The 27,472-nt window shown below is 43.4% G+C and overlaps 2 protein-coding genes across 5 annotated transcripts; one reads left to right on the top strand and one right to left on the bottom strand.

The window, feature by feature from the left end:
• Positions 1 to 9,168: 9,168 nt before the first annotated feature.
• Positions 9,169 to 14,323, top strand: LOC120799604 (protein CutA homolog). Of its 4 annotated transcripts, none has more exons than XM_040144819.1 (7): positions 9,169 to 9,191; positions 11,306 to 11,371; positions 11,539 to 11,687; positions 11,899 to 11,958; positions 12,149 to 12,194; positions 13,496 to 13,545; positions 13,745 to 14,323. In XM_040144819.1, exons 2-7 carry the CDS (start codon positions 11,309 to 11,311, stop codon positions 13,842 to 13,844), a joined length of 468 nt encoding a protein of 155 aa, XP_040000753.1. In that variant the 5' UTR covers positions 9,169 to 9,191; positions 11,306 to 11,308; the 3' UTR covers positions 13,845 to 14,323. The 4 variants fall into 4 exon arrangements, with proteins under 4 accessions (XP_040000753.1, XP_040000754.1, XP_040000751.1 ...); XM_040144817.1 differs by lacking the exon at positions 9,169 to 9,191 and adding an exon at positions 9,686 to 9,830; XM_040144820.1 differs by lacking the exons at positions 9,169 to 9,191; positions 11,306 to 11,371 and adding an exon at positions 9,679 to 9,830 and having other exon boundaries at positions 11,569 to 11,687.
• Positions 14,324 to 14,446: 123 nt separating this feature from the next.
• Positions 14,447 to 25,740, bottom strand: LOC120800258 (somatostatin receptor type 5). Its single transcript, XM_040146226.1, has 3 exons — positions 25,633 to 25,740; positions 17,875 to 18,722; positions 14,447 to 16,467 (listed from the first exon to the last, which is right to left on the bottom strand). The coding sequence occupies exons 2-3, from the start codon at positions 18,655 to 18,657 to the stop codon at positions 15,742 to 15,744; spliced, it is 1,509 nt and encodes a 502-aa protein (XP_040002160.1). The 5' UTR covers positions 18,658 to 18,722; positions 25,633 to 25,740; the 3' UTR covers positions 14,447 to 15,741.
• Between the last annotated feature and the right edge of the window lie 1,732 nt (positions 25,741 to 27,472).

The following is a 27,472-nucleotide window of genomic DNA, read 5'->3' as shown; positions in this document are numbered from 1 at the left end:
AGAACAGTCTGCCATGTTGGCCGCTCTCCCTCCTCCTCCTCTGGGGTCTAGAGGACATGTTTAACATTCTACTCTACTCCTCCTCCTCTCCTCTCATCCAGCCACAGCCTCAAGTCCCTGCTGCACTCTGGTTACTGATGGCCAGAGACGAGAGGAGAGGCACTGAAAATCCCTTAATCATGACCGGCACGGCATTGTTACTGCATCGTTGTTGCTGCATATTGTGAACTCATTCTGCACAAGCGATACGGGACACAAGTGCAGTTTGTCAGTCGTTTTGGCGTTTTCTTGTTAAGAAGGCTTTTATCGAGTCTTTTACCTCTTGATCAATGCGAGTTTGTTAAGGGACATATTTAATGCCGCAACACATGTCTGGAGAGCTAGACACAAAGAGTTAATAAAAGTCCATAACTGTCTACTGCACTAATAAATATTTGCACATTAACAGCGGATCAAAGGACAGTGCGAAACGCGAAAGGGGTCGCTAGTAGGGATAAGCGCACAGACTCTGCTGTTCGCCTCGGCTCTGGGACGCGTCCTTGCATCTTTCAGCTCGTTGTTTTGGTTTCACGGCACACGACTTTGTTGTTCAGTTTCAGTCACATGGTTCTCAGAACACAACAAAGAGAAAGCACTCTAAAGACACCGCCCAGCGTCGGCCAGAAGACAGAAAAAACAGCGATCGATTTGTGAAGAAAGTGGACCATTTAGCAGCTAGTGAGCCATGTTTTTTTTCCCCCCAGATTTTTCGGATTTACATCAGGAAAAACAACTCCAAATGAATGCTAATGCCGCTCCGTATCGGCTGGATGTGTAGATCGTCAACTGTTTGCTACAACAACTTCATAAGGTGATAATATAGCAGCCTTAGGTTTCCAGCTTGTTCAGCTTATCCCAGGTGACCAATTTTTTTTAACTTGTTCAAACAGTTGGTCAGTTCTCACTGCTTTGAACATTAGTTTGATCTTTTGTGGACTGCACTTTCACGCCACGCTGTCAAAGTGACCACTGTTAAGATGGTTTGCCGTCGCTAGACACTGCAGATGAACGTGTCAAAGTTTTTTAAGAGATTAACTTTCCTTTGCTGCAGTGAGCAAAGGCACTGATCGCAGCAATTCCATTCAAACCAACCAATTACTGCTGGCATAAATGGTTTTTGTCCACGTAGTGTACGCATGCTGATTTCTTAGCATCTGTGTCAGAATGGGCGAACAGAAGGCAGGTGCGTACTGTCACCAAGCCCAGTATATTTTAATTTTACAGTACAGTTATAATTTATGTGCATCTATGATTATTTCGCATGCAAATTGACACCAACAGAGCTTAAGGACACATATATTCAGATACACAAAAGTCCCATTTATACATGTCTAATTTAGGCTAATGCACTTTCTTTCTCACCTCGCTATTCCTGCCTTTCTTTCTCTGTCACAAACCCAAGTTCTTCTCTATCCTCCCTCTATCTCCCCCCTTTCTTCCTCTCTCTTCTCACTCCGCACCTCGTTGCCTGAGGGTGAGCCGGGGTGTCCTGTTCCTCTCGCTCTCATTGCGAGCTTCCAGTCTGCATGAATGACTCTGCGTTACCTGCTGCAACCTGGCCTACTTCGAAAGTTCCACCCCTGCTCTGCTCCAGCGCCACCAGCAAAGTCACAGGCAGACGGGAGGAGCTGGTGGGCTGGCGAATTAGCAACGTGGAGGGAGGAAGGGAGAAGGTAAGTGTGGAGCAAAGAAAGAAAAGTGTAGGGCTTTTGAGTGAATTTTTGAAAGCAGTTCAGTCCTGTATTCATGTTGTGGCAGCACTTCATAGAGGACAAGCTATTCATTGTTTTCAGTGGGAGAACAATGGGAAATTTCCTGCCAGCATTGATGTAAGGAGCTTCACGCTTTTTTGTTCTAGATTTTATCTGCCGCTGTGGTGATGAAGACAAACCAGACATTGGAAAGCCTTTCAGAATGCAGCCACATCTGTTTGTCCAGCTGTTCTTTTAGTCGTTCTTCTCTTCAAACTGGAGTTTTGGCGGAAAAGACATCATTTAGGTTTAGCTTTACAGTTCCACTTCCCTGTGTTGCTTTCTTCTCATTTAAAGTGGAATCATTTAAATAAATCATGTCCACATTCGTTTTCAGACATTGCTAAAATTACCCTCAACAAATTAGACCATCACCGAGACGACAGGCAGCTTGTACACTAAATTAAAATGGAGAGTTTGTGCTGAATCTGCTACGTTTCTGTGTTGCGCAAAAACTGGATTTCTTATTATTGCGCAGTCTTATACTTTACAAACTACAGCTTTATTCTAGTTCTAGACTTTTCGGTTGTCACATTAACTGACCTGGTCAGAATAAGTTTTCACTGATCACAGAGGGGTAAAGGGCAACATGCGCACTGTACCCACAAAAATGAGAGTATGAGAAATATGGTCTTTTAAAGAGCATAACGTGTGACACCACAGCTTTGATGTTTTACACACACACACACACACACACACACACACACACACACACACACACACACACACACACACACACACACACGCACACACACACACACACACACAGACACACTATTTGTAGTTGTACAGGTATCAGTGTGGAAATTTTCATTTTCTATTATTAGTGGTACCTATCTGTTTTTTTTAATTATTATTATTATTTTAACTGAAGGGATGGATTTGCCCAATTTCTTTCTGAACTGACCTCCTTTCAGGAATCATTTGCATTAAATAAATAATATATCACCACACTCAACCCCAGTATTAGTAGAAGGGGTTCCGACTCCTCGCTGGAGCCTCAAAAGCCCAAAAAAAAAAAGTCAGGAGCAGACGCCCTTCCTCAGTGTGCAAACTGCGTGCTCATTTATTCATCCCCAAAACATCCATGCATGGATAAACAATTTAATTGGAGTGCTGTGCTGGTTTTGCATGAAAACATACTTTTTTTGTCGCCCAACTGTTCTTTTCGTCTGCATTTCTTCCTCAGTGGGAACGCATTCACCTAGTGTGCGCTTGTACTTTGTGTCCTCTGCCGCCCCGTAATTCAGTCCTGCACTCCCATGTTCTCGTTCGGCGTTCTTCCGCAGTGGACTTCATTCCCGCGACTTTTCCAGCTTTTCACTCAACAGAGTGAGAAAGAAGATCAGACTGAAGAGGAATTGGCAGGAAATTCACATTAATAAGTTCAGGAAAAAAAGTCAGAACGAATAAAACATAGAAAGGCCAACATACCAACCACAATAATGCTGATAATGTAGTGTTTAATGTAGAGCTTCACGCTTATCATTCTCCATGTGAGAGCTGATGCAGCACAGAATGAAGAAGCAAATATGTCAATGTAGACTGTTCCGGCAATAAAACACACTTTTATTTTATTTCACATTTCCTACTGGACGGAACCAAAACATATATAAGAAAACAATCACAGAACTGTTTTGCAAAGTCGGTACGCGCAGTTTACGTATCGTCGCCGTCCTGTTAAAACCGACACGTCAACTTGTCATGAACAAGAAAAATAGCCCTGTTTTCAGCTTTGTGACGGTGCGTTTTTCGGCCAATAGGTTTTAGCCCAAGAAGTAGGAGAATCCTCACAACGCATACATTTAAAAAATTCATATTTATATATCATTTTTTTCAAGGTTTCATAATGTCTTGCTAACTCTCTTGACTCCTAAGCTGAAAACCACAGATGCAGTAAAAAAAATACTGTGTAACTGTGTGATCAGCATTTTTACGGATGATGAGTGAGTGGTCACCTATAAAAAGCCTCATACTCAAGGTCAGGACTATAGGTCAAAGAGCTAATCACCAGACAATATGTATGCCTCCATCCTTTAGCCATGGGTGCAATTTAAATAAGCAGATAAGTGCAGGAATGAGTGCAATGAAGGGAAAGAGGGAGAGACAGGCTAATTGCTGTGGATTTTCAATACTCCAAGGTATTGTCTCCCATAGCCCGCTGTTACAGAGGTGAACTTCTCTCCCCTCTCCTCTCCTGGGTGAACGAGGGAGGTCCCAGGGTGGCCCTCCCTCTTCAGAAGCCAGTGTTAATGGGGCCAGCGTAGAACGGAGGGAGAGTAAGACTGCAGCTCAATCAAGATTTCTCTTCTCCTCTTTTTCACCCCCAGCTTTCTCCACTTTCTCTCCGTCTCTTTTTCCTACTTTTTCTCGTGATATTTCTGACGTACTGTAGGAGATTCTTTCTGTCAGTGTTTCTGACCCCCTTTCCATGGTCTGTGTTGGCCGGTACTCACGGCGTGGACAATACTGAAATGACACATTTGTCCAAGAACACCAGCCTACACGCAGCGCCTACCTTGTCTGCTGTCACCTGTTTGTCATTATTCTGCATTAGATTAATTACATTTATTGTGTTTTCATAGTGCAAGTATAGCAAGATTAGTCAGAGGACGTCTGTTCACGTAGAGCTGCAAAATGGTTTATTTTGGGCTCCTCTGGTTCCGGAAGAAAAATTAATTTTCAGCTCTCTAATTCATTTTCTGCATAGATGATGTTAGGTGACTAACAGTAGGGGCATATCCACGCCTTGGTTGGGCACAAGACTGTTTCTCATTGCTCCAAACGATCAGCAGCTGGATACAAATAGAGCATATGATAGAAAATATCTGGTTCTTTGATTTAAAAGAAAAGTACGAGGTACAAGCCCGTGTACATAAAAATGTACAGCTAGCAGAAAAATTAACTGCAACCGTGCATTTCGGTAAAAAGAACCAAAAACAACCATTTTAAATTCTTTTCACAGTAATGGCGACCAAGGGTATCACAGTTTTCAGAGTCATTCACCCTGCCAAACTGATGGCAACAACACTGAACTGATTAAAACTGGCGGCCATTACAAAAACCCGATGGCATCGATGGCCATGTTTCTATGTTGAGTAGCATCTAGCATGTTAAAAGGAAGCTTTTGAAATGGGAATTCGTAGTGAGAAGAATCTCTGGAACCAGCAGCTCCTCCCACTTCAGAACTCTGTTGGGGTGAACGTCAATACCAGTGAAATTCCAGCGTGGACGGTCAGTGCACCAAAACTGTGCTAGGTTCAGTTCAAAGTTTCCACTTCACTAACACTCTAGTCCATGACAACATATTTTGAAAACGGATGACCTGATACTCATAAAATGTACTTTTGATATTCATGGTCCCTGGATGATGAATCCTAATGTTTTAATGACCCCCTGACCTTCCCTCTAATACCATTGTCGGGCCAAAATTACAGCTTGTACACAAAAAGATGAAACATCTGAGGAGCAGGCTGACATGGAATTTACTGAGCTCATTTAAGCTGCGCAAAGGAATGAGCCATTTTCATTTTGGACACTCCGTGAGCTAGTGCCACTTTCTGTGTATAGAAAATACGCTCCCCGCAAGGATAATGACAGAACCAGATTACAGCATTATTACCAGTGATTCACACATAAGATGTCTGAATGAATCCGGATGACTTTATTTTCCTCGTGAGCACAAGAGGACGAGATGATAATGATCGATCCCTGTGGAGAAATCCATTCATTAGGGCAGCAGATAGCGGAAGGAGCCCATCGACACGAGATGTACATAAAAGAAACTCTCAAGTTGGAGGATGTTTGGTTGTAGTGCAACCACCAACTTAAACACCGTGATGTCAAATAGAAACTAGGGATGCACCGATCCGACTTTTTCAGCCCCGATACTGACTGTGATACGTGGGCTTCGGGTATCGGCCGAAGAAAAATTAAAAATTGACAGAAATGATCTTAAATTTAGCAACAAAATTGTTCAGGAATTACATTTCCAGTATAACTCAATACAACTGCATCAAATGAGAACAAAATATAAACATTAATTAATCACAAGCCGCAAGCTAGTGCAAACAAACTTCATAAATTAAATCGCAGCTCACACAAGTAGCATAAAAAAGTAACTTGGTAAAAAAAACAAAAACAAACAGGAATCAAAATTCTGCTGACGCTTTGTTCTTGGCCCCCTCCATGCTATGTTACCTCTCTTTTTAGCAAAATGTACAGATCTGCCGGGGCACTGCTGAAGCATGACGTGGTACGCGCATGTAGACGTAAACATAGAAGAACGTAGAACTGAATGAATAGATCGGCCCCATAGATTGGCCCTATTGTCACCGATACCCGATTCAAGCTATCCGAGTCAGTATCGGACCGATATCCGATATCAGAATTGGTTCGTGCATCCCTAATAGAAATACATGAGCAGTCAATAGCCGGTGTTATAACAGGGGGTTAAAAAAAAACAAAAAAAACAGCACATATGCAGACAAAAAGAACAACAATAAAAACATGCGCAGTATGTATATATATACGTGGCGTTCGTGTGCATTCCTTATGCACGTGCTGGTGGAACATATGACAAAAACTATTAGTATTACTCTCCCGCCAGTGGTCAAAAACGTCACAGGTTACCTTTAAGAATGAACAACACCAACTTAGCAGTTATTAGGCGAGATGAGCAGCATTGCTAGCACGTGTGCCTTGTTCAGATGGTCGGTGTGTGTCTGTAGTGAGCTGGAGTGACACCAAGCTGCCAAATCATGTTCCAGAAGTAATAGCTCCTCATTCAAATTCACACTGACAATTTGTAATAATCCAAATGACTAAGTATCCAACCCTGGAAAAGAACCTTGCTCAACAATATATCGTATGAGTCACTCCATTTGTCTGGAGAGAGATGGTAAAGAAATAAAAAATAAAATAAAAATTTAAAAAAAACGCTGCAGTGTTGTTATTTAATATTCCTGTTTGTAGCATCTTTTCACCCCGTTTCCCACAAGCCGAAGACCATCACGGTTTAATAAATTACGAGCACGACAGAGGGATGCCGCATTCATGTCTTGCAGGAGCTACTGTCATTACCAGGTGGTGATTGCGACTGGGAAATTCAAATTTGGCCGACGGACATGTATGACTTGGCCGTGAACAATATGCGACACATGTGCCTAAAAAGCAAGCGGACGTGGATGCATCATATCCTATCAAATTCTCTCATCGCAGGTAGTGACAACCAAATTTATGGATGCAGTGATGTGCTGTGAACACACAGCTTTTTTTTTTTAAACCCTCACACGACATAGCGGGTCGATATCATGGGTGAGGGAGAACCAGTTACAACGACGCCCTGTTGGCTGTAGTACTCATATTGCCACGCTGGTCAAACTTCGAGAGAGGTGTTGCTATTTGCATGCGGACATATCATTATTTAACTTAAAACCACTCGGGGTACGGATTCTAATTCCAAGTGCTGTAGTGGCTATATACATTTATGTTAGCATAGGGACAAACCCCAGGAACACACATTTCGCCCTTTTCAGAAAGACTGATGAAAGGAACCCCCGACGAGAGATTGGTGGACTCGTGGCTAGTCCAGATGTGACGTCGTGACTCCTGCTCTCTACAGTCCTCATCGTGCAGCCTGTAGTGAAACTGCAAAAATGTTCCGCTGGCCCTGAAGTTGACACTTGAGCTACATGTTGAAATGTCCCTTGGTCGAGGTCCATCTTTGCCCACCTCTTCTCTCTCTCTCTCTGTTTCTTCCTCTGTCTCTGGAAGTTAAAGGGCCAGTGGAGCCTGATTAGAATGCAGAGGAGGAAGGCTCTGCTGCAAATTGAAAACATATTGATTCTCCTCATGCTCGGAGGGAGGGGGGGGGGGGGGAGACCGAGGGAAAGAAGGAGAGAAAGAGAGGGTGTGGGAGAGGGAGAGAAAAGGAGGAGGATAAAATCTGGCGATGAAACAGAGAGGGCAAGACAGTTGCCCAGTGCCAGCAGCAACTCGTGTGCGCCTCTGTCACACACCAACACAAACACGCACACACATATACATTGTTTCATATACTTAGATAACATCCCAGGGGTTGAGGGCTGCGGTCACCATGGCAACGGGGTCAGGACAAGCCATGCGCCGCGCGTACTTGCGTGTGAGTGCATCTCCCCACATGTGAGCGCATGCTGTCACGTCCAGCCGTGGCAGGGGGAGAGGCCGCGGGATGCCGATGAGAGAGGACAGCGCATAACACGTACAGATGTGCTGACTGCACAGTTTCCATGGGAACAAGCCCCTCCGCCCCCTCCCGCCAACACCGCCACCGCCAACCTATCCCTCCTCCTTCCATCGCCCCTCATTGCTCCTGCGAAAGCTTGACGAGCTCCGCTAATACGTCTCGCTGCGTCTTAACGTGCGCCCCTGCATTCCTGCTCGGGCTCCCACTTGAGCCACGGCTCAATCTATCGCGCTCTCGGTGCACGCGTCAAGCAGGCGTAAGTGCGAGCGTGTGTTTACGTGTGTTATGCGCATCGGTGTGTGTGTGACACGCTTGTCTCGTTCCCTAATCAAGGGGGTGAGGGTGTTGAGAGGAGAGCACGAGGCAGGCGCAGGACGTTATCACACGGAGTGGCTCTTCGCCTTGGGCACAGAATTGACAGACAGGCACACACACACGCACACACACACGCACACATGGGGGTAAGCATGATTTGTGTGCAGACAGACGGTCACAGACACTGCTGCTGTCCTGTTGACAGGAACTCATTCATTGCATGTGTGTGTGTGTGTGTGTGTGTGTGTGTGTTATAACTACCAGAACTTATCATAAAGCCTATTCTTGGCTTGTCCGCTGAACAAAAGCAGCCCGTCACACGGCTTCCCACCGTCGCTGCATGTTTAATGACGGTTTAAGTGTCGGTGGCAATAGTGGAAGAATCAGTACGCGCGCACGTTACCAGCGTCAGAGACCACGTGCACCAAATGACCGGCGTCTGTCTTAGACTGCTTTGTGTCCCGCGCGACCATTCGGATATCTTGAGGGGGGGGGGGTGCCAAAAGGATAAGCGGGGCTTTGGTTTGGATGGATTTTCAACCGTTTTCCAGTAAGACAGCTGATTAAAGTGAGCTGTTTCTTTAATGAAAATCAGATACAGCGTTTAGGTGCGGAAAAAAACACCTCAAGCATCGTTTCTGTACATAAAAATGATGCGTGTGTGTGTGTGTAGTTTAAAATAGAGTTGCATTGGCCGGGAATCGAACCCTGACCCACCAGTGCAAAGATGTTTTTTTTTTTTTTTAAGAGGTCTTGAGGGACCTCTACCGGTCCGTCGCTGCATTGCAGCCGACAACCGCATTCCTGACTGAACTGCCCCACACGTCGCCGCCCCTCCAGGTCGGTCAGTGGTCAAAAGGGTAAGAGCGGCCAACAGCGTCCAGGATGCGTTCAGAGGCACCGGCCAAGCGCGTGTACTTTGCTTCGAGACCAGCGACGAGAGACAACTGGCAGGGGTTCTGTCTCGCCGTTTTGAATCCCTGTCGAGACCCCGAAAAGGGACGATGGGGAAATGCGCACGAAGTAACACAACATTTTCAGACCTCGTCGAGAGATCAGTACCAATAGATGTTGTTCACAAATAGATGGAAAACAATATTTAAGGCATCATAAAATTATCATTTACTTAGTGCTATTAAACCACAGCATGTTTTTTTGTTTGTTTGTTTTTTTGTTGTTTTTACAGCTGTACATCAAGTGAAAAATCCTCTTGCGCTTTATATTTCCCAGCAATTCAGGATTAAAAAAAAAAAAAAGTTTCACACAAGTCTGTGTGATCTCGGGAAATACACGGGCAGTGCTCTGGGCGTTTGATGCAAACCTCGGGATAACGCAGAGATGACATTTACACGCGGTTCTGCGGTTTTGCTGAGGGCGAACGTCGTAAACCTCCGTTTGAGGCCGCGATGCTGATTTGCGACAGTTTCACAAACATACAGCCGTCGCACTTTACGGGCGAGTCTGTCGCTCGCTGGGCTGAGCCGGGCAGCCGCCAGAAGGTAAGCTACAAACCAAAAACGACCCGAGGCAGACGCGGATTTTTTTTAAATTTTTTTAAAGTTGTTTTTTAAAACAGCGGCAAATGGCATTTTCAGTCCGTTCGTCTTGCTGTGTTGTTCTCCCGCCCAAGCTTTCGCTCCCCGACCAACGACAGCTAACGTCCCTGCTAGCTAGACACTCCTCGTCTGCAACTTGATAACACACCTGAGGAAGATGTCGGCATGGTTTCTACAGCTTGTTTATCTGTCGAAAAAAAACGTAATGCAAGCGAGAGAGGGAGACAGCGGAGAGCAGCAGAAGCTCCCGTTATTCTCGTGTGAACATGGTTTGGCTTCATTGCGTCATAAAACAGCCTGTACACGATTCATGTGTCCAAATATTCACCGGATAAACAAGAAATACACGAATTGAACACAACATGTACAGTGCTGTGCAACAGTTAGCTTCTTGTCCTCCACGCTGCACCTTCCGGGAGGCGTCTGGTCGGTCCCAAAGTGGGAAAAACTGGGATTACACGAAGAGACAGAAGACACTGAGACAGACTTAAGTCCTTGGATCTCGGTAGCTTGGAACAACCTACCTACCATGTACCTTGAAAAACTGTCCAAGCGCACCTAGGAGACGAAGGGCGGTCACAACAAATACGGATATGATGTAGTTTTTCTCTGTTTACCTCACTTTGTACGAAGTTAATTGATAAATTTAAAAACAAAAGTTCATGGCAGTGTTTTTGAAGGCGTCCACACTTTACTTGCGGGGCCTAAAACCTTTACGCGGTACTGTACCTGCAGAAACATGCACAAGCACAAACTCTAACAAAATAAAGCTACAGACAGCATATAACACAACGTTTTATGCATGAAATTCAAGCATGGCACAGGGTCTAAAACGGTAAAAGTCCCAATAGTGCTCCCAAATCATGATGACTTGGCTGACAAAGTATTATTGATTATAAAAGTTCTGCATATACTTGCGCACAGTTTTTCAAGGCACTTGGCAGGTAGTTTTGTTGCGAGCATCTCGGAGAACTTGCCGGTTCTTCTGTGGTTTCAGGCTGCCTCAGGGAGCCTTTTTGTCTGTTCGTGTGATCCCAGACTGACTCCACGATGCTGAGACCAGGTCTCCGGCAGTTCTCTATGACTCCGGCTGTATATTTGGGGTCATTGTCATCGGATGCCTCCCTGATGTTATTGTGTAATGGATAAAAATCTAAACATCCAAAGTGCTTGATACTTTTCCACAGCATTGTACATTCACCCCTCCCTCATCTTTCCATTTTATGAAGACAATTTAACACCTGTTTTTAAAAAGTGTAATCGATTCGGAGTGTCTCACATCATGATCTGATCATTCCCATGCAAGTAAAAAATACCCCAGCTTTGAGTGCAAAAACCTTTTTTGACACATTCAACATTAAAGCAGTCACTGCGTGTTTGTGTTTAGGGGCTAACCGTTATGTGTTTGACCTGCTTAGGAAATGCGCATTGGACTGCCCAGTGCAGAGACACTGCAAGGTGGATCCTTAAAAGCTTTAATTTTGGTGAGTGTGTAGAGCATTCAGATGCCTCTAACACACCGCATTCATTTCACTTCGTTTGTTTGTTGGTGTTTGTTCCAACTCCGTGCCTCGTTCTAATGTATTGCGGACACATCGTTGCCGTGTTGTCGGATGTCATCCCCTTCCTCCTCTGTGTCGTCTTCTCACAGACGGTGCTCCTGAGTGTGTTTATGTTCCAGCTGCTGAGGACTGTTGGACTGAGGGCGTTCTCCATGGCATCCGAGACGTACATGTCGGGCACACACTCTGCTGCTTTCGTCACCTGCCCTAACGATACAGTAGCTAAAGACTTGGCCAGGTGATACAATAAGCAACATCTTGATTGTGTTTTAGATGTTTTATCTTTCTAACATGATCATAGAATAAGTGAAAGTTCTGCACATCTCTGTTACTGACTGGACATACAGAATATGGGATGTCCCGTTTGATTGGAAATCATTTTAGCTCATATACTGCATCATCCTGCATTTTCATTCATCGCTGATTCGTTCTTTTCTTCTGTCTTACAGGGGAATTGTGGAAAGGAAGCTAGCTGCTTGCGTCAACATTGTCCCAGCGATCAAATCTGTGTAAGTTCTGAGACGGCTGCTTTCCAGGGCTATGTTAGACTGGGATGTCTGTGCCTGTGTTTTTTTTATTAATGACAGGTCATGAATCAAGGCTTTTGGCAGGCAGCATTTGAGATAAATACACATCCTCTAATATTGGTACGGAATTACACAGTTGTATAATTTAAATAATTTTGTCTTGTTCCTTCAGTTATGAATGGCAGGGGAAGATTGAGGAGGACAATGAGGTGCTTCTGGTGAGTGCTGATTAAGTCTTGTAATATATCAGGCTGTGTAAAATGTCCCTCTAAATGCAGCTCCATCCTATTTCTACAGCTAAGGGTGAGTTACTATCGCTGCTACTGCTTCAGAATACTATTATTGCAACAGCTGCACCTTTTACCATAACTGCCACTGCATTGATTACAATTGCAGTTTTACTACCGAAGGTATTATAATTACAGCTACAAATAGCAGACAGGTATTGTTAAGATTTTATCAATAGTTTTTATTAGTACTATTAACACTGATAACCACCTCCCCAGAGCATACTGCTACTGATTTCAATGTTGTGTTTAACTTTGTATGCGAAACTTAATTTACACATAATTCAACAGTCTTTAGTTTTATAAAATAAATACTACAAAATAATAAGAGAATGAAGCACAAGCTTGAATGTTTTGCCTTTTGACTACATATGAACTGAACCTTTAAAAAAAGAAGACTATAGTGGAGCTAATAGTTTTTTCAGGCTACTTGGATTATAACAGAAATGGGCAAGTCATGTAAACAAAACAGTGTGAAACAAGATTGGTCGTCAGCAGAGAATCTGGGATCTCTCCTACTTTATTTAGTCACTGTTTCAACATTCTCAGCTCTGAACTGGGTTTCTGTACATTGAGTATCGTTAAACTTGTGATTGATTTAAACGTTTTTTTTTTTTAAAGGAAGGTCCTCAGTGTGCCTGCAGAGACAGACGTTAATGGCAGTACTGATCTTTGTGGGCTGTGACTTTCCGCAGTGGTGCATTTATGGCACGGTCTCAGTGAGTGATGTCAAGGCAGGTTGTTTGCCTTTGGCAACATCTAATGCTCAGATGTAGGAAAAGTACTGACAGATGATCCCTAATTTCAAACCCCTCTTACGTCTCTTGTCTGCCTCATTTTTTCACATCTTTTAAAACTTGTGCGCTAGGTGGAGACAAATTTCAGGATCAGACAGACTACAGGATATTGACGTGGACAGACTTAGGTGATCATGGTGCTTTAAATTCCTTACACAGACATGTCAGGTATATATTGAAACGTGACCAGTTTTAGATTGTGCTCTTTCGAGGCCTGCATCTCTTGCAAACGTGATTAAGCAGAGGCAGATTTCTGAGAACAGGAATGTCAAAGACCATGAGCATTTTGTGGGCTTTGTCAAGCAGACCGAGAGAAGGCAAAAAAGTCATGGCGTCCTTGACTCAGAGTGGGTTGATTTTCAATTTTAAACACTGCACACGATAGAACGCCAAAATTGTCGGTCAAGCTGACCTAGTGTCTCTCTGCTCGTTTAGATGATTAAAACAAGAAGTTCCAAGGTGCCTGCCCTTGCTGAATATGTCCGGTAAGTCTATTTTTAGACCCAATGCAGAAAACACCTCGCTCCAACCTAACCCTCACAGGAACACCGTGTTGATCATTTGTTCCATTACCTGCCGTGACTCACACCGTCAGAGAGCGTGGCTTTAAATACTGCTCTTTACGAGTACTGTGTGCCAGCCTGTGCACTCAGTTGACTGATAACTGCTGATTGTCCTCTTCAGCTCCAACCATCCTTACGAAGTGGCCGAGGTGATCAGCCTGCCTATCGACCAGGGCAACCCGCCCTACCTCAAGTGGATAGGAGAAGTCGTACCTGAATGAGGGTGGCCTGATGGATGCGGGGAAGCATTTAACGGATGGAAGGATGTTAAAAATGAATCTGAAATAATGTGAAACCTGCTTTTCAAACACGCATCCAGTGCTTCAACAGATGAGACACCGTCTGAACACTACCATCCAAATCTGTAATGTTGCATTAGACCGAGGGAATACAAAGTGCTCATCAAGTAAATACATTGGGCGTTTTGAAATTAATAAAACTCATGTTTTCTAAAATATTTCCTGTTTTGCTTTGTTCAACAATGATTTGAAACAACGATTTGAGGCCTGAAAATGAATGATTTTTTTTTTTTTTTTTTTTCCCTTATAGTATCTTTACCTCTAGAGGGCAGCCTAGGTCTCTCATGTTGAAAGATAACCAGGTGCAGAACAAACTGGGCTTCAGTTTCGGCTTGTTTGAACCTTCCGCTAAGGTGTTTGAAGAGAACAGACATTGGTTAGATCTCTGATTTTGAAATAAAGCGAAGGACTGTTTTCAATTGGTTTTAGTCTTTCTTGGTGAACAGCACATAGTGTAGAGGTCATTATGACCAATGTTACACAGTTACATACATGTCATGAAGATATTACATACTACATACCTACAACACCAGGTTTTGCTGTGGTACAAAATACTTACATACAATATCATCTTCAAATATTTATTTAGGCCACTCTCAACGCATAAGTTTTTGCTTAAGTACTTCACCAAAGCTCTCAGAACATGGCTGACAATACAACATCTTAATGCCAACATTTTACCTTTTGTGGACACAGACAACAGACTGATTAAAAAGCAATTATGTGGCAAGTTGGCCTTGTAAAATAACCTGTCTGGGATCTGGGATTTGATTTATATCTATGAGCCTCAAATGAGGCGTGAAATATAGAGTTCACAGTACACTACAGAACACACCCCTACTATCTCAACCATCATAACCAATCTGGTGATTTTACATGTCGTCTGTCGGCATAGTGTTTTAGTATCAGCGCAAGGCAGAGACTCTCTGAAGAAAATATCTTTGCAAAAACTGACACTTAAGGGTGACAAAAGTTTTTGAATTATGCTACAGAAATACGTATTTTATATCATTTTGGGTAAGAATCGAATCTAATAGCTAAAAAAGAAATAACTCTCTATTAATCAGAAGCACTCCTCTTTGCAATGATTTTCCAGTGTCTCAAGGTTATAAATCTGTCTTATCCTCTTCATCTGCATGTCTTCTTGTTTCCTTTAATATGTAAGAGGATTAAGTTCACATAATGAAATCTGTTTTCTACATGGGGTGCGCAGTTCACACTACCAGATTTTAGATTTGATAGAAAAAAACAACTGAAATGAGAAAACGTCCAAAGTTAAACAGCTTCACAGTAAATAGAGACGGTAAATCTGTTTCTTCTTGAAACCTCCCCTAAACCCATTTCGAGGGTAAATGGCACTGTTTTTATCTATTGTTATTGCACAGCTCAGGTAGTAAGCTAAAGCATGTTTTTTTTCAGTTGACCATGAAGAGAGAAAAGAAATGCAGTTACTGAACTGCATCCATGTTAGATGCTGGTACGCAGAAGCTCAACAAAGGCACTAAGCAACAGACTGTGAGATGTGTTTGTGGAAACAGTACAGTTTGCCTTTGTGGGCTGTTGTAAAAGCCAAAGCAGTAAAAGTAAAAGGCTACCTTTCAGGTGTCCCTTGGTTTCAATCCAACATGGTAAACATCATGTCTGCTTTTATGTTTTTCTCAAAAGTTACATTAATTTCAAATTCTTGTCCCATGGCAAAAAGACTGTCATTGTCACAGTCCACACTTGTTTGTAATATTCACATCCGATTCAGATGCCTCTGAGAAAAAGTTTTCAATCCCCCACGTGCCAAAATCCACTGGAAACATGTTCACATCTGTTACAAATAGCTGGTTTCAAGTATAGAGTTTTTGTCCAGGAATGCCTCAGGTTGTGACCTGTTGTCTCTACGTTTACTGGCCGTGGAGGACACTACCTTGGCAGGCTCAAAGCCTGGGCCTTTTCCAGTCAGTTCTCCTTGTTTGGCACTCTGACCAGAGTGCTCCGGCTCAGGCTTACCCCTCTGCATGACCTGTGTCCCTGAGCCCTGTGTTACTCCACTGTGGTTTCCATTTTCTGGCATTCTGCATATTTCACTCATCCGTGCGGCCCCTTCTGTTCCATTGATTTCCTCCTCTTCTTCGTTTTTATCACAGTCTTTCCTGGTCACATTGGTGCCTCCTTCACTTTTCTGCGTTTGAAGCACAATACCGCCCCACTCCTCTGTGGGCCGCTGTACCTCAGTGCCGGCCCTGTTGTTGTTCTTCACCCTCCGTGAAGTACGGCACAGGGCCTTCCTGACGCCTCTCTTGAAGTTGTCAGACAGAAATCCATACAGTATGGGGTTGGCGCAGCTGTTCGCATATGAAAGGACAACAACAAAAACGTAGAGCCCCCTGAAGTCCCCTGGCAGGACCACCAGGAGGTTGACAATGTTGAGAGCATAGAACGGTAGCCAGCAGAGGACAAACACCGCCACCACAACAACTACCATCCTGGTGATTTTACGCTCTGACCTCCTGCGTCGAGAGGAGGTGGCCTGCGCCCGTTTTCCAACACTTCGCACCTTTGAAAAGAAAAGCAAAAGATCTTTTAGCTAGCTGTCTTAACTAAACGTACACTTTTACTAGTACAGGGTCAGCTCATCCGAATCAAAACACTTGAACTTGCTGAAATCTGTCTACTTCAATAATAATTGCCACGTCTTCATCTTCAGATTTTTTTTAAGCAAAAGTAGTGTTTCATATTTTATTCTTCTAATACATTACAGTGCAAATGCTGCTATATAACACCAAATACAACAGGATGTGAAGATTTTGACTGAATCTGTTTAAATGTTATGTAACTCAAAACATACAAGCAAATATGCTTGTATGTTTTAAAAAATATGCTTTTTTGTGATTTGTGTGAACAGATCCTTTAAATTATAAAAAGTAGTTCAAATGGCTGAAGAGCAACACTTTTTATACATTATTATTGATAGGGTCAATGCTACTTTATGCAGTAAAAAGTAATAAAATGACTGTAGTCTTGTGTTATATATTGTGGTGGATACTCTCTCTGTTTCTCCACAGGATCGTAACTTATTGACTCTGGCACGGTGCGCTTCTCCATTATTTCTGTGCGGATATTGCTTCTATATAAGTGCCACCCACCATCAGTAGCAATCTCAACTGATAATGGTCCAGATATAAAGGATATTAGCAGGTACCAATGTGTTTGTGATGAAAGCTGTTTTATTAAAGAGCTCCTCTGCACTGTAGCTTTATTTGGAGGGATTTCTTTATGAATACACAAAAACTCATGCATACCGTGCATACATAGTGCATTTTTTGCAAAAATATCTTTGGTATAAAAATAATGTTGTACAATGCAGTTGCACACTGTGAGGAGCTATTTTGGGAACCCATGGTTTTGGAAGTAGGAGTCTCATTTTATTTTCCTGTTGACCATGTTTGGTGACTCACAGATGGAGCACTTCTCCAGCTTGGTTCGATACAAAACTCACCCGGCTGAAACATCAGTACAAATGATGAACAGATTTGTTGGAGAATAGCTGATTCTTCGATAAAGAGTCGAAGGCATAAGCCTGCGTACATACAAACTTCAAACTGAGTTTAAATCAATTTTGCAATCAAATTCGCTCTGTTTTGTAACTATGTTTGGCTTCTTCTCCTTAGCAGTGGCGGCTGAGGCTCATGGTTATTGAAGTGTTTTGAGCCATCCACCACGCCAAAATGATGGACAAGACTGGTTTCTCAAAAACGAAACTGAAATTATTAAAAGTGGTGGTCATATTACGTAAACATGATCGTTACATTATTGGAAGAATCCCGTGTTACTATGTAAAGTAACGTGGAAAATACTGTTTAAATACAGAATGTGGAAAACCATTTCCAGAACCAGTATCTCCTCCCACTTCAAAACTCTATGTCAAAATATCTAAATATCTGTGTTAATGTAAATGCTTTACCTTGATAACGATCAGCAGGTAGCACAAGCAGATGACCAGCAGGGGGCAGAAGAAACCCACAGTGCATGTGTACATGATGAACGATGTCTTCCAAACTTCTGCCGGCTCAGGCCACACAATGCTGCAGTTCCCGTCATCCTTCAGCACATCGGCAAATACCACCACCGGCAGCACCACCAAGATGGACACAGCCCAAACTGTGGCACTGATGGCCTTGGCCACGTGGGGACGCCGCCACCAGGAGGAGCGGATGGGGTGCACCACGGCCAGGTAGCGGTCCACTGACATCACGGTCAGGCAGAAGATGCTGGTAAACTGGTTGATGGCATCCACTGTCATGACCACACGGCACATTAGAGAGCCGAAGGGCCAGGAGAGCAGAGCGTTCTGCACCGCCAAGAAGGGCAGACCCAGCATGAACAGCTCGTCTGCAATGGCTAAGTTGAGGATGTAGATGTTGGTGACTGATTCATTTTTGGTGTAGTTGACTATAACATGGATAACCAGAGTGTTTCCCACCAGGCCAACAACACACACTATCCCATAGATAAGAGGAATGAAGATTCCAGCCAAACCAGGGAGCGATCCAGGTTCCGGTTCGGTGCAGTTCTGACAGGCGTTAAAGAGAAAAGAGACATTGGTTGGAGTGAAGCTTAGAAGCTGTTCAGAGGGAGTGGAGAGCAGCAGGAAATGGGAGTAGGGGGGGGCAGAGTTGTTGCTCCAGGTAGCTGTAGGGGCTTCCTGCGGCAGCAAGGAAACCTGGGTGGCCTGGATGATCTCCATGGAGACGTTGAGGAATATGAGGCAACAGAAGTCAGTGAGATCCCATCAGTGATGGGTCAGCATCCCTGAAAGGCAGAGCCAAGTTAGTTAATGTAGCCCATTTCAGGTACAGGGGCAATCTGATATGTTTTATATATTCCATTAAAAAGGTGTAGTTTGAAATTTTGGGAAATACACATACATATACATATACACACAATATATAGAGACATGATGATGATACTGAATGATGATGTGAACAGTCAAAAGTTTAAAAAGTTTGGTCCAATCTCAGCCCAGTAGCTCGTAGAATACTAAATTACTGATCAATCTAACAACCCTCTTTCAGTCACAACAAAAACAAGCCTGCACCAGAACAAAAACATAACGCATGTCGTTCTTTTAGTACAAGACTTGTTTATGAAGCCATACTGGCTTCTTAATAACCACCAGGTCGCACGAAGGCACACCTTCGTCCCTCAAAGCGACGGCTAATAATTGGTGCTCTATTAAGAACAAAAATGGAGAAAAAAAATAACAGAGACGTGTCCTCCACAACCTTGTCTTAAAACCATTAGTGAAGATGTGAGGATGATGGAAAGAGAAAAGAAAAAGGAAGGAAGAATGATTTACAGTGCTGCAGGATACAGGGAAAAAAATCACGTCAATTTTAATAATGCAACAAACAAATTGAACAAAAACAAATGGGAAAAGAAGTTGGTGTTTGATTACACTGGCTCCATTTCAAGCTAAAGGGCGGGTGAGAAAGAAACACCACCACCTCAAAGTCATCTCCTCTGTTCAAACATATGTTGAAAAATTGATATAGATACGAATCTTTCTCCTGTAGCTCCTGTATGTTTTCTTTTTTAGGCTGAATGTAAGATCCAGTGGCTAGAGGTCGATTTCAAAATGAAAGGTTGGTATATGCTGTGCAGCTGTGAGATGGCCTGAGCCACTTAATACTTCAAAATATGCGAGTACACCCACTCACATAATCCACCATACCAATATTAGTTTTTGCTAGGCAAGGTCATTTTGTAACATTTAGTTTATATTGTATTTTCAAAAACATGTCCCTGGAGCCTTAAAATCAAAGCACGACAGGGGCAGCAGATATGGTCTTATACTGGTTCAGGAATTTGGTCTCGTTTGTAAGCTTTTAAAACCTAATTTTTATATCAAGTAAAAAAAATCTTTGACTTTATGTTGTGAGATTATTCTAACCCAGCTTTATGACTACCACTATGATATATGGGATTTTAAATTTATGAGAAATTTATGACTGATATATAACTCTGTAGTTATATAGAGTTTTATTAATAGAATTGTTAAATATTCAGAAATTTCAATCCACTTTATATCCATTTGATGCATTTCCTGAGCTAAAAAACAAATCAAACTTCTATGTATACATGTGGTTATAGAGTCCATATTTAAAATATAGGTAGTCTCCTGCTTAACATCCAGTGATGATAACGAAAAATATGCACAAGATAAGGAACATATAAAAAATGCAAAGCAAGCTGGGGATTACTGCTGATCATAAATCGTGACAAAGCCAGCCTGAAGGATGGAGATACAGGTTCATCGCCAAAAGACCTGAATCCCTTGACCAGCTGGTATAATCTGGAAGGGGAAATTTAACACCTTGAACCGTTGCATCAACATACATATGGAGGTGAAGTGTGTGTTTTTCCTCAGTCATATGTGGTTAAAGGTACACCAAAAGGGTTTTAGTACAAATCATAGTACAAAAAAGTTACAGAGAGTCCTACTGAGGACAAGAGCTGCCTTACTCAGCGGCAGGCTCCTGCAATCACACTCACACTTCCCTACATGCTCCCGGTTTCTCCCTCCCGGCACCCTCCCATCCTAATCTCTGACACACACAATAAGAGCAGGCAGACAATCTTTCTTCCCAAAAGGCACCACCTCTTTTGTCTGCCATTCTACGCCCAGGTCTAAGAAAAAACTTCCTGAGAGATGTTGCTATGGCGATGGACGATCAAAACAAAGCCCAAAAGGCTCTGCGTGGAGCAAGTGAAAGAGGTTAACAACGGAGTCCAAATGAATGCTGATTGAAGAGCTGGTCCTCTTTACATTCAGATACAAAGGCAACAGTGACATATACTGAGCATAGTGTGTGAGGGGACAGGTGCATGTGTGTGTGGAAGCTATGTCCTTTGTGCATCTGCTGAGTGCAGACAATGTAGGTTTAGAGACGTCAGACGAAACGTTGATCTAGCCAGTCTCACATTATTTAAGGGTTGATTCCAGGTAAAACTGTACTTTTTCCTGTTGCTGTTTCTGCTTATTAAAATTCAGTGTCAGCACATTTGCCAGAGTCAGAAGCTAAGTTGGGACATTAACCACCAGAGTCTCGATTACAACGGTTATTTTATCATTACACGCAGTCCAAAGTGAACATTCAGATCCAGTGACTCCCTCCCATGATCCTGAGATCCAATACAAAGACATATTGTGATACTGCTTTTAGTTAACCTAGACATACAGTATAGAGCTAAAAAGTTGGTTAAAAAGGGAGCAGACGGAGTGGGAGTTCTTCAGTGAAATGGCACTACAGAGAACAATTTGTACTTGAAGAGAGCCAGCGCCATTTGTGGAGATGTGGGAGTAAAAGATTTCTTACATCCAATCTAATGGATGCCTCAAAATTTCAAAGGTCTTATTATTACAAGACTTGTGACAAGATTTCCTCCAGACCTCCTGATGATCATGATCCTGCTAAACGAGATTATATAACTTTGAAGCTGCTCTAATCAATTTTTTTTTTTTTTTTTTTTTGAGTAACAGTGGATCAAATGACTATCTGTAATGTGAAAGCTGTCAGTTGTTATGATGAACACACAGAGAATTATCACCCAATTCTGAAGCCCGCCTCTGCTCTACAGAGCGTTTTGGCAACTTTTAATTCATTGCATTTTGGTTTTCCCTCACTTTCACCCTCAATTATCCTCATTTCCAGCTGCAGCAGGAAACGGTTTTCAGCGAAAAAAGCTCTGTCAAACCCCCCGAACACTGCACATCATGTCAGACAACGTTAGAGACTAGATGGGGGAACAGAGCGGCGCGTTTAGCAGCTAATGAGCCTGATATTTTCTTCAGGAGCTGGTGACAAAACGGTGCTAAAAGGATTCATTCATCAGGTGGACATAAACACAACTCCAAATCGATGCTAATGGTGCTCTGAGTCAATCAGACGTGTAAGTTCACAACAACTTTTGCCAACACATCTTGCCGCAACAAAGGTAATGTCGGTGTGCTGTTCCCAGGTTGGCGCGCTGGCCGCAAGAGGCCGAGAAATGCGGGACAGACTTCGAGTATGTTTTGATGGCCTGTAAATAGTGCAATAATTCCAAAACAGACTCTAAACTCATGCTTCTGAAGTGGCGTTTAATGCCTAAATCCCGATTTTCATGATTTACGTCTTCACTCTAGCCAATCGGGACGAGGTAATAACATGAAAGTCACACGGGGTTCAAGGACACGTTTACTTTCATACATAACTGGTGATCATCTCTCGACTTCCTCCTTCACACAAACAAGCCACACAATCCGAAGAGATGACAGAGAGAGACAGAGAGGTGGGGATGTTTGTCAATTTCTCGCTAGTCAGTGTGATTGTTAACATCATTGATCACCAGGTTGTAAGCGAGTGCAGGAATGATACAGTATAGGTCCGACTCTCGCAGAGATTTTCTATTAATGAATGTTTTCTGTTTTCAGCTCACACTGCGAGAGCAACCATAAAAACGTTAAACCCTTTGAAAATGATTGCAGACTGGATTCAGGGAGTGGGGCAGCAATTATCTGAGGTGTCGAGATCTTTCTCGCTCAGCGCAAGCAACCACATGCTATGAAATAAATGAAGAAGCAAGTTACAAACTTTTAGGAGCCCCCCCCCCCCTTAAAGCTCATAGGGTTGGAGTTGATACTTGAAAGAGTACATTTTTAGTGGAGTGCTCCTTTAACATTCATCAGCTTAGCTTTAACAGGCCGTGTTCCTGGTAGAAATTAACCTCTCACACAGATTAGGAAACACACATACAGAGACGGCAAACACACACAAATACATCATTGACAAACAACCACCAGCTGAATTTTCTGAGGGCAGTCAGCACTGTTATATTGACAGTGTCGTCTGAGAGGCCTGTTCATGATCACATGGTTGACACTCGGGGTGAAGAGACGCTTCCTCCTCATTGAAAACTGTACTGGTGCCTGTGTAATTAGCCCACCTCGTACACCTGATATGTCACCTGTGATGCTACGGGACACGAAACCACCACCCCCATGCAAGACTGCAGCCCTATCCTCCAAAACACCCAGCCACACACACGCACACACACGCGCACGCATACTGCATAAGCATTCACACGCTGGAGCCTGAAACATGCCCCTGCCTCGATTTTGCTGATGTCTCCTAACAACTTTGGTGCTTGCACTAAGAGGCAATGTTGCTTTTATCAGACCAGAATGTTGAAAAACGAATATGAACGCCATAAGTCTTCAACCGAGGAAAGCGACTGTTACGAAATAAACCTCAGTTATAAGCCGTTCCTATGAGCATCTTTTGAGTTGCCAGGTCGTGGCTGGTGTTTATCCTCCTCCAGCCTGACACCAGTCTTGTGTTTTTAGACGATGCATTAACATAGATAATAGTCTACAAGGGTATATAAAACGATTGAAATTAGTTCCATCTCGACCGGCTACAGCAGTGAAATACTAGTTACAAATGAATGCATTAGCAAAAATAATGTTAGAATATATAATATGATACATAGTAGAATAAGTTCTCTTTCGATACCTACTCAAAGCAGAAGCATATTTCAACCTTCAAGCTTTTACAAAGACAAACAAGCGGCACCTCGTACACTCATACACACAGTGATCTCCCTTGCACGAAGACAGTGGACTAATTATACGTATGTACTGGTTATTTAACGGACAGATGACAGACAAGAATGTTGGGTTTTCTTTCCCCCAGTGATTCCACTGGAGACCAAGAAAGTGTAAGCGGAAGGGGAGATACACCATCAGCTAACCGGTTGATCCATCAGTCTCATTCCCCAAGGGAGTCTACTTCCTCCGGTCCACTTAACGGATTAGCAGGGTTGGACCCAGTCGACAGCCCCGCCACACTTCTCACTGCAAAGCCTGACAAGGGCCCACGGATCAGTCTGAGCTTGATCACCTCTCCTACATACTAATGCTCATAAACCCAAACGCGCTCGCAGGACACTTGTGAATGTGGTTTGCCTTTTCCAGACATATCCATATACGCAGAGCTGACACACAAAGGTAAAAATACAGGTGTGCTCGCATACACACAAATTCAAATGAGTCATTAGTGCCCAGAGGGAGGGATTAGAGGTAAAAAAAAAAAAAGAGAGGGAGAGAAGTCGTTACAGCACACGCAGAAGACATTAGGAGGATTTTTAAGAAAGTGAGTAGAAAGTAAAACAAAGTCAAATATGTTTTTATATGTTGAAGTGTATTTATGTTGGGTTGCGTGATGTTGTACGATGATGCTGGGATTCTAAACACGATATTAGCTTCCATTAACTCTGCCCACACAGTGTGGAGCGCACACGCAGTCCGTACAAATGCAAGTAATTACAGGCCAAATTGGCCAGATGAACAGAGCAGAATAAAAAGCCTTGAAAGCGTCATTAGAGAGGATGTTAAAACATTAGGGGTCATGGGAGGTTCTTTTTTTTCTTTCTATTTGACTGCAACCCATTAATTTAAGCAGCATGACTTCAGTGACAGACTCCAACTGATGGAAAGGATGGAAAAGTTTAAACACTGGATATACAGCACGTGCTGCGCTTCGTTTCTTATCAGGTGGGAGCCGAGGGGCTTGTTCCCTGCCTCCACTTCTCTATCCCTTCCCCCGGGGCTTCCATTCCAGTGGTTTCCAACCTTTTTTTCTTCTTTTTTTTTTGCCTTGTGACCCCTCAAAACCGATTCAGCGTCTACTTGCGACCCCCTCGTCTCAAACTGTGGCCATTTAGTGAACGTGGGCCGAGAGCCGCCCCCCCCAAGTGTGACTTTTCCTTCTCAGATTGTGTCATTTCGAAGGGTTCTCAGAGGCCTGATCCAGTATTTCCCGAGAAAAAAAGGGAGGAAAACCAACACACACACACACAATTTATGCAACAGATTTTGTTTTCCTCTTATACCTTTAGTCATCTTGGGACCCCTACAGCTTATCTTGGGACCCCCAAAGGTGGGACTCACTGTCCCATCGTTCTGTCTCTCATCTCCACTTCCCTCTCCTTTTCCACCGTCTGGCCTTTTCGGGGGGGGGGGTACAGTGAACGAGCCTTTCTCGACATACCACCCGCAGACAGACCAGCAGGCTGACCGGTGCTGTTTGTGCTCTGTAAACCTTATTTGCCTGCGTGTGTCCGTGGCGGAGAGAGACTTTCCTCACTCTCGTTCAGGTGGCGCGACAGCAAAAAACTATCCCACCGATACAGAACAAAACCTGAGGTGGAAACATTAGTCGAGACAGTAACCTAATGCAATAAGTTCTAATTGAAAAAAACAGAATGTGTTATGCGTCGGTTTGATGAGCGGTCGGTTTAATAAAATTAAAAGCACAAAGACACTTGTGTAAAATTACGGTGAGATAGTGAAATTTAAATTTATATTTACATGCATTCGCTGCACGGACAAAAGTATCCGTAGTCCGTAGTGTGCCATCACACCTTGAGGCAAATGCCGGAGATAAAATTCAGGGTGTGTGAATTAAGATATGTTTAGATATGCCAACGGCGGGGGGAAATATTTTACAGAGTAGCTGAAATAATCTTATCACAAACGGCGTCCTTAGTCCTCGATGGACAGTAAAAATGAAAATACTCTGAGCGCCGAAGACAGAAAAGAGCAGAGCCAGCGATCCCATTTTTTAGAAACAATTCTTCTTCTCTTTTCTTTTCTTTTTTCTTCAAAGGCAAAACTTACCACTTTCCGCCTCGTCTTCGGTGTCCTTGCTTCGGATCACCTTCCTCAGAGTCCAGTTGAGGGTGAATGAAATTTGACTTGTGAACTGTTGCGGCGCAGAGCTCCGTGGGCTCAGTCTGTGAGCACGGGGAGCTGCGAGAACAAAGCCCCCAACGCACACACACGCAAACACACACAGAAACACACACACGCAAACAGGCAAACACGCACAAACACGCATACACACACGCACACACACACAGACACACACGCAAACACACAAACACGCAAACACACACACACACACACACACACAGAAACACACACACGCAAACAGGCAAACACGCAAAAACACGCATACACACACACACACAGAAACACACACACGCAAACACGCAAACACACACACACACAGAAACACACACACGCAAACACGCAAACACGCAAACACACATACACACACACACACACACAGACACACACGCAAACACACAAACACGCAAACACACACACATACACACACAGAAACACACACGCAAACACGCAAACACGCAAAAACACGCATACACACACGCACACACACAGACACACATGCAAACACGCACAATCAAACACACATATACACACACGCACAAACATACAGAAACACACACACACGCAAACACACACAAACACTTACACACACACATACTCACATGCAAACACGCACAATCAAACAAACATATACACACACGCACAAACACACACACAAACACACTGAAACACACACACACAAACAAGCAAACACGCACAAATACACGCACAAACACGCAAACACGCAAACACACACGCAAACACACAAACACGACAAACACACACAGACACACACGCAAACACGCAAACACGCACAAACACGCACAAATACATGCACAAACACGCAAACACGCACAAACACGCAAACACACACACAATCAAACACACATACACACAATCAAACAAACACACACGCGCACAAACACACACACACACGCAAAAACACACAAGCAAACACGCAAAAAAACACGCACACACACACATACACAAACACACACAAAAACACAAACACGCACAAACGCACACACACTCGCAAACACGCAAAAACGCACAAACACGCATACACACACGCACACACACAGACACACACGCAAACAAGCACACACACACACACACACGCAAACACACAAACACGCACAAATACACACGCACACACGTACAAACAAACACACACACACACACACACACACAAACAAACACAAACACGCATACACACACACGCACACACAGACAATCAAACACACATACACACAATCAAACACACACACACGCGCACAAACACACACACACACACACACACACATAAACACATGCAACACGCACAATCAAACACACATACACACACACACACACACACACACGCAAAAACGCACAAACACTCACAAACAAACACACACACACACAAACACACACACACACATGCACACGCACAAACACACACGCAAACGCACACAAACACGCATACACACACACACACGCAAACACGCACAAACACGCACACACACGCACACAAACAGGCAAAAACGCACAAAAATGCACACACACACACGCAAACACGCACACACACACAAACGAAAACTTATTTGCAAACACACACACACACACACAAACATGCACACACACACACTCCCACGCACACAAACAGCACACAAACAAACGCACACAGACACGCACACAAACACAAACGCACACAGACACGCACACAAACACAAACGCACACAGACACACACACAAACACACACACGCGCGCGCGCAAACACGCACGCACACACACAAACACACACAAACA

The sequence above is a fragment of the Xiphias gladius genome, chromosome 15, assembly GCF_016859285.1.
Source record: "Xiphias gladius isolate SHS-SW01 ecotype Sanya breed wild chromosome 15, ASM1685928v1, whole genome shotgun sequence".
Taxonomy (NCBI): Eukaryota; Metazoa; Chordata; class Actinopteri; order Istiophoriformes; family Xiphiidae; genus Xiphias; species Xiphias gladius.
The sequence above is the reverse complement of the archived record's forward strand: the minus strand, read 5'-3'. Positions and strand labels throughout refer to the sequence as shown.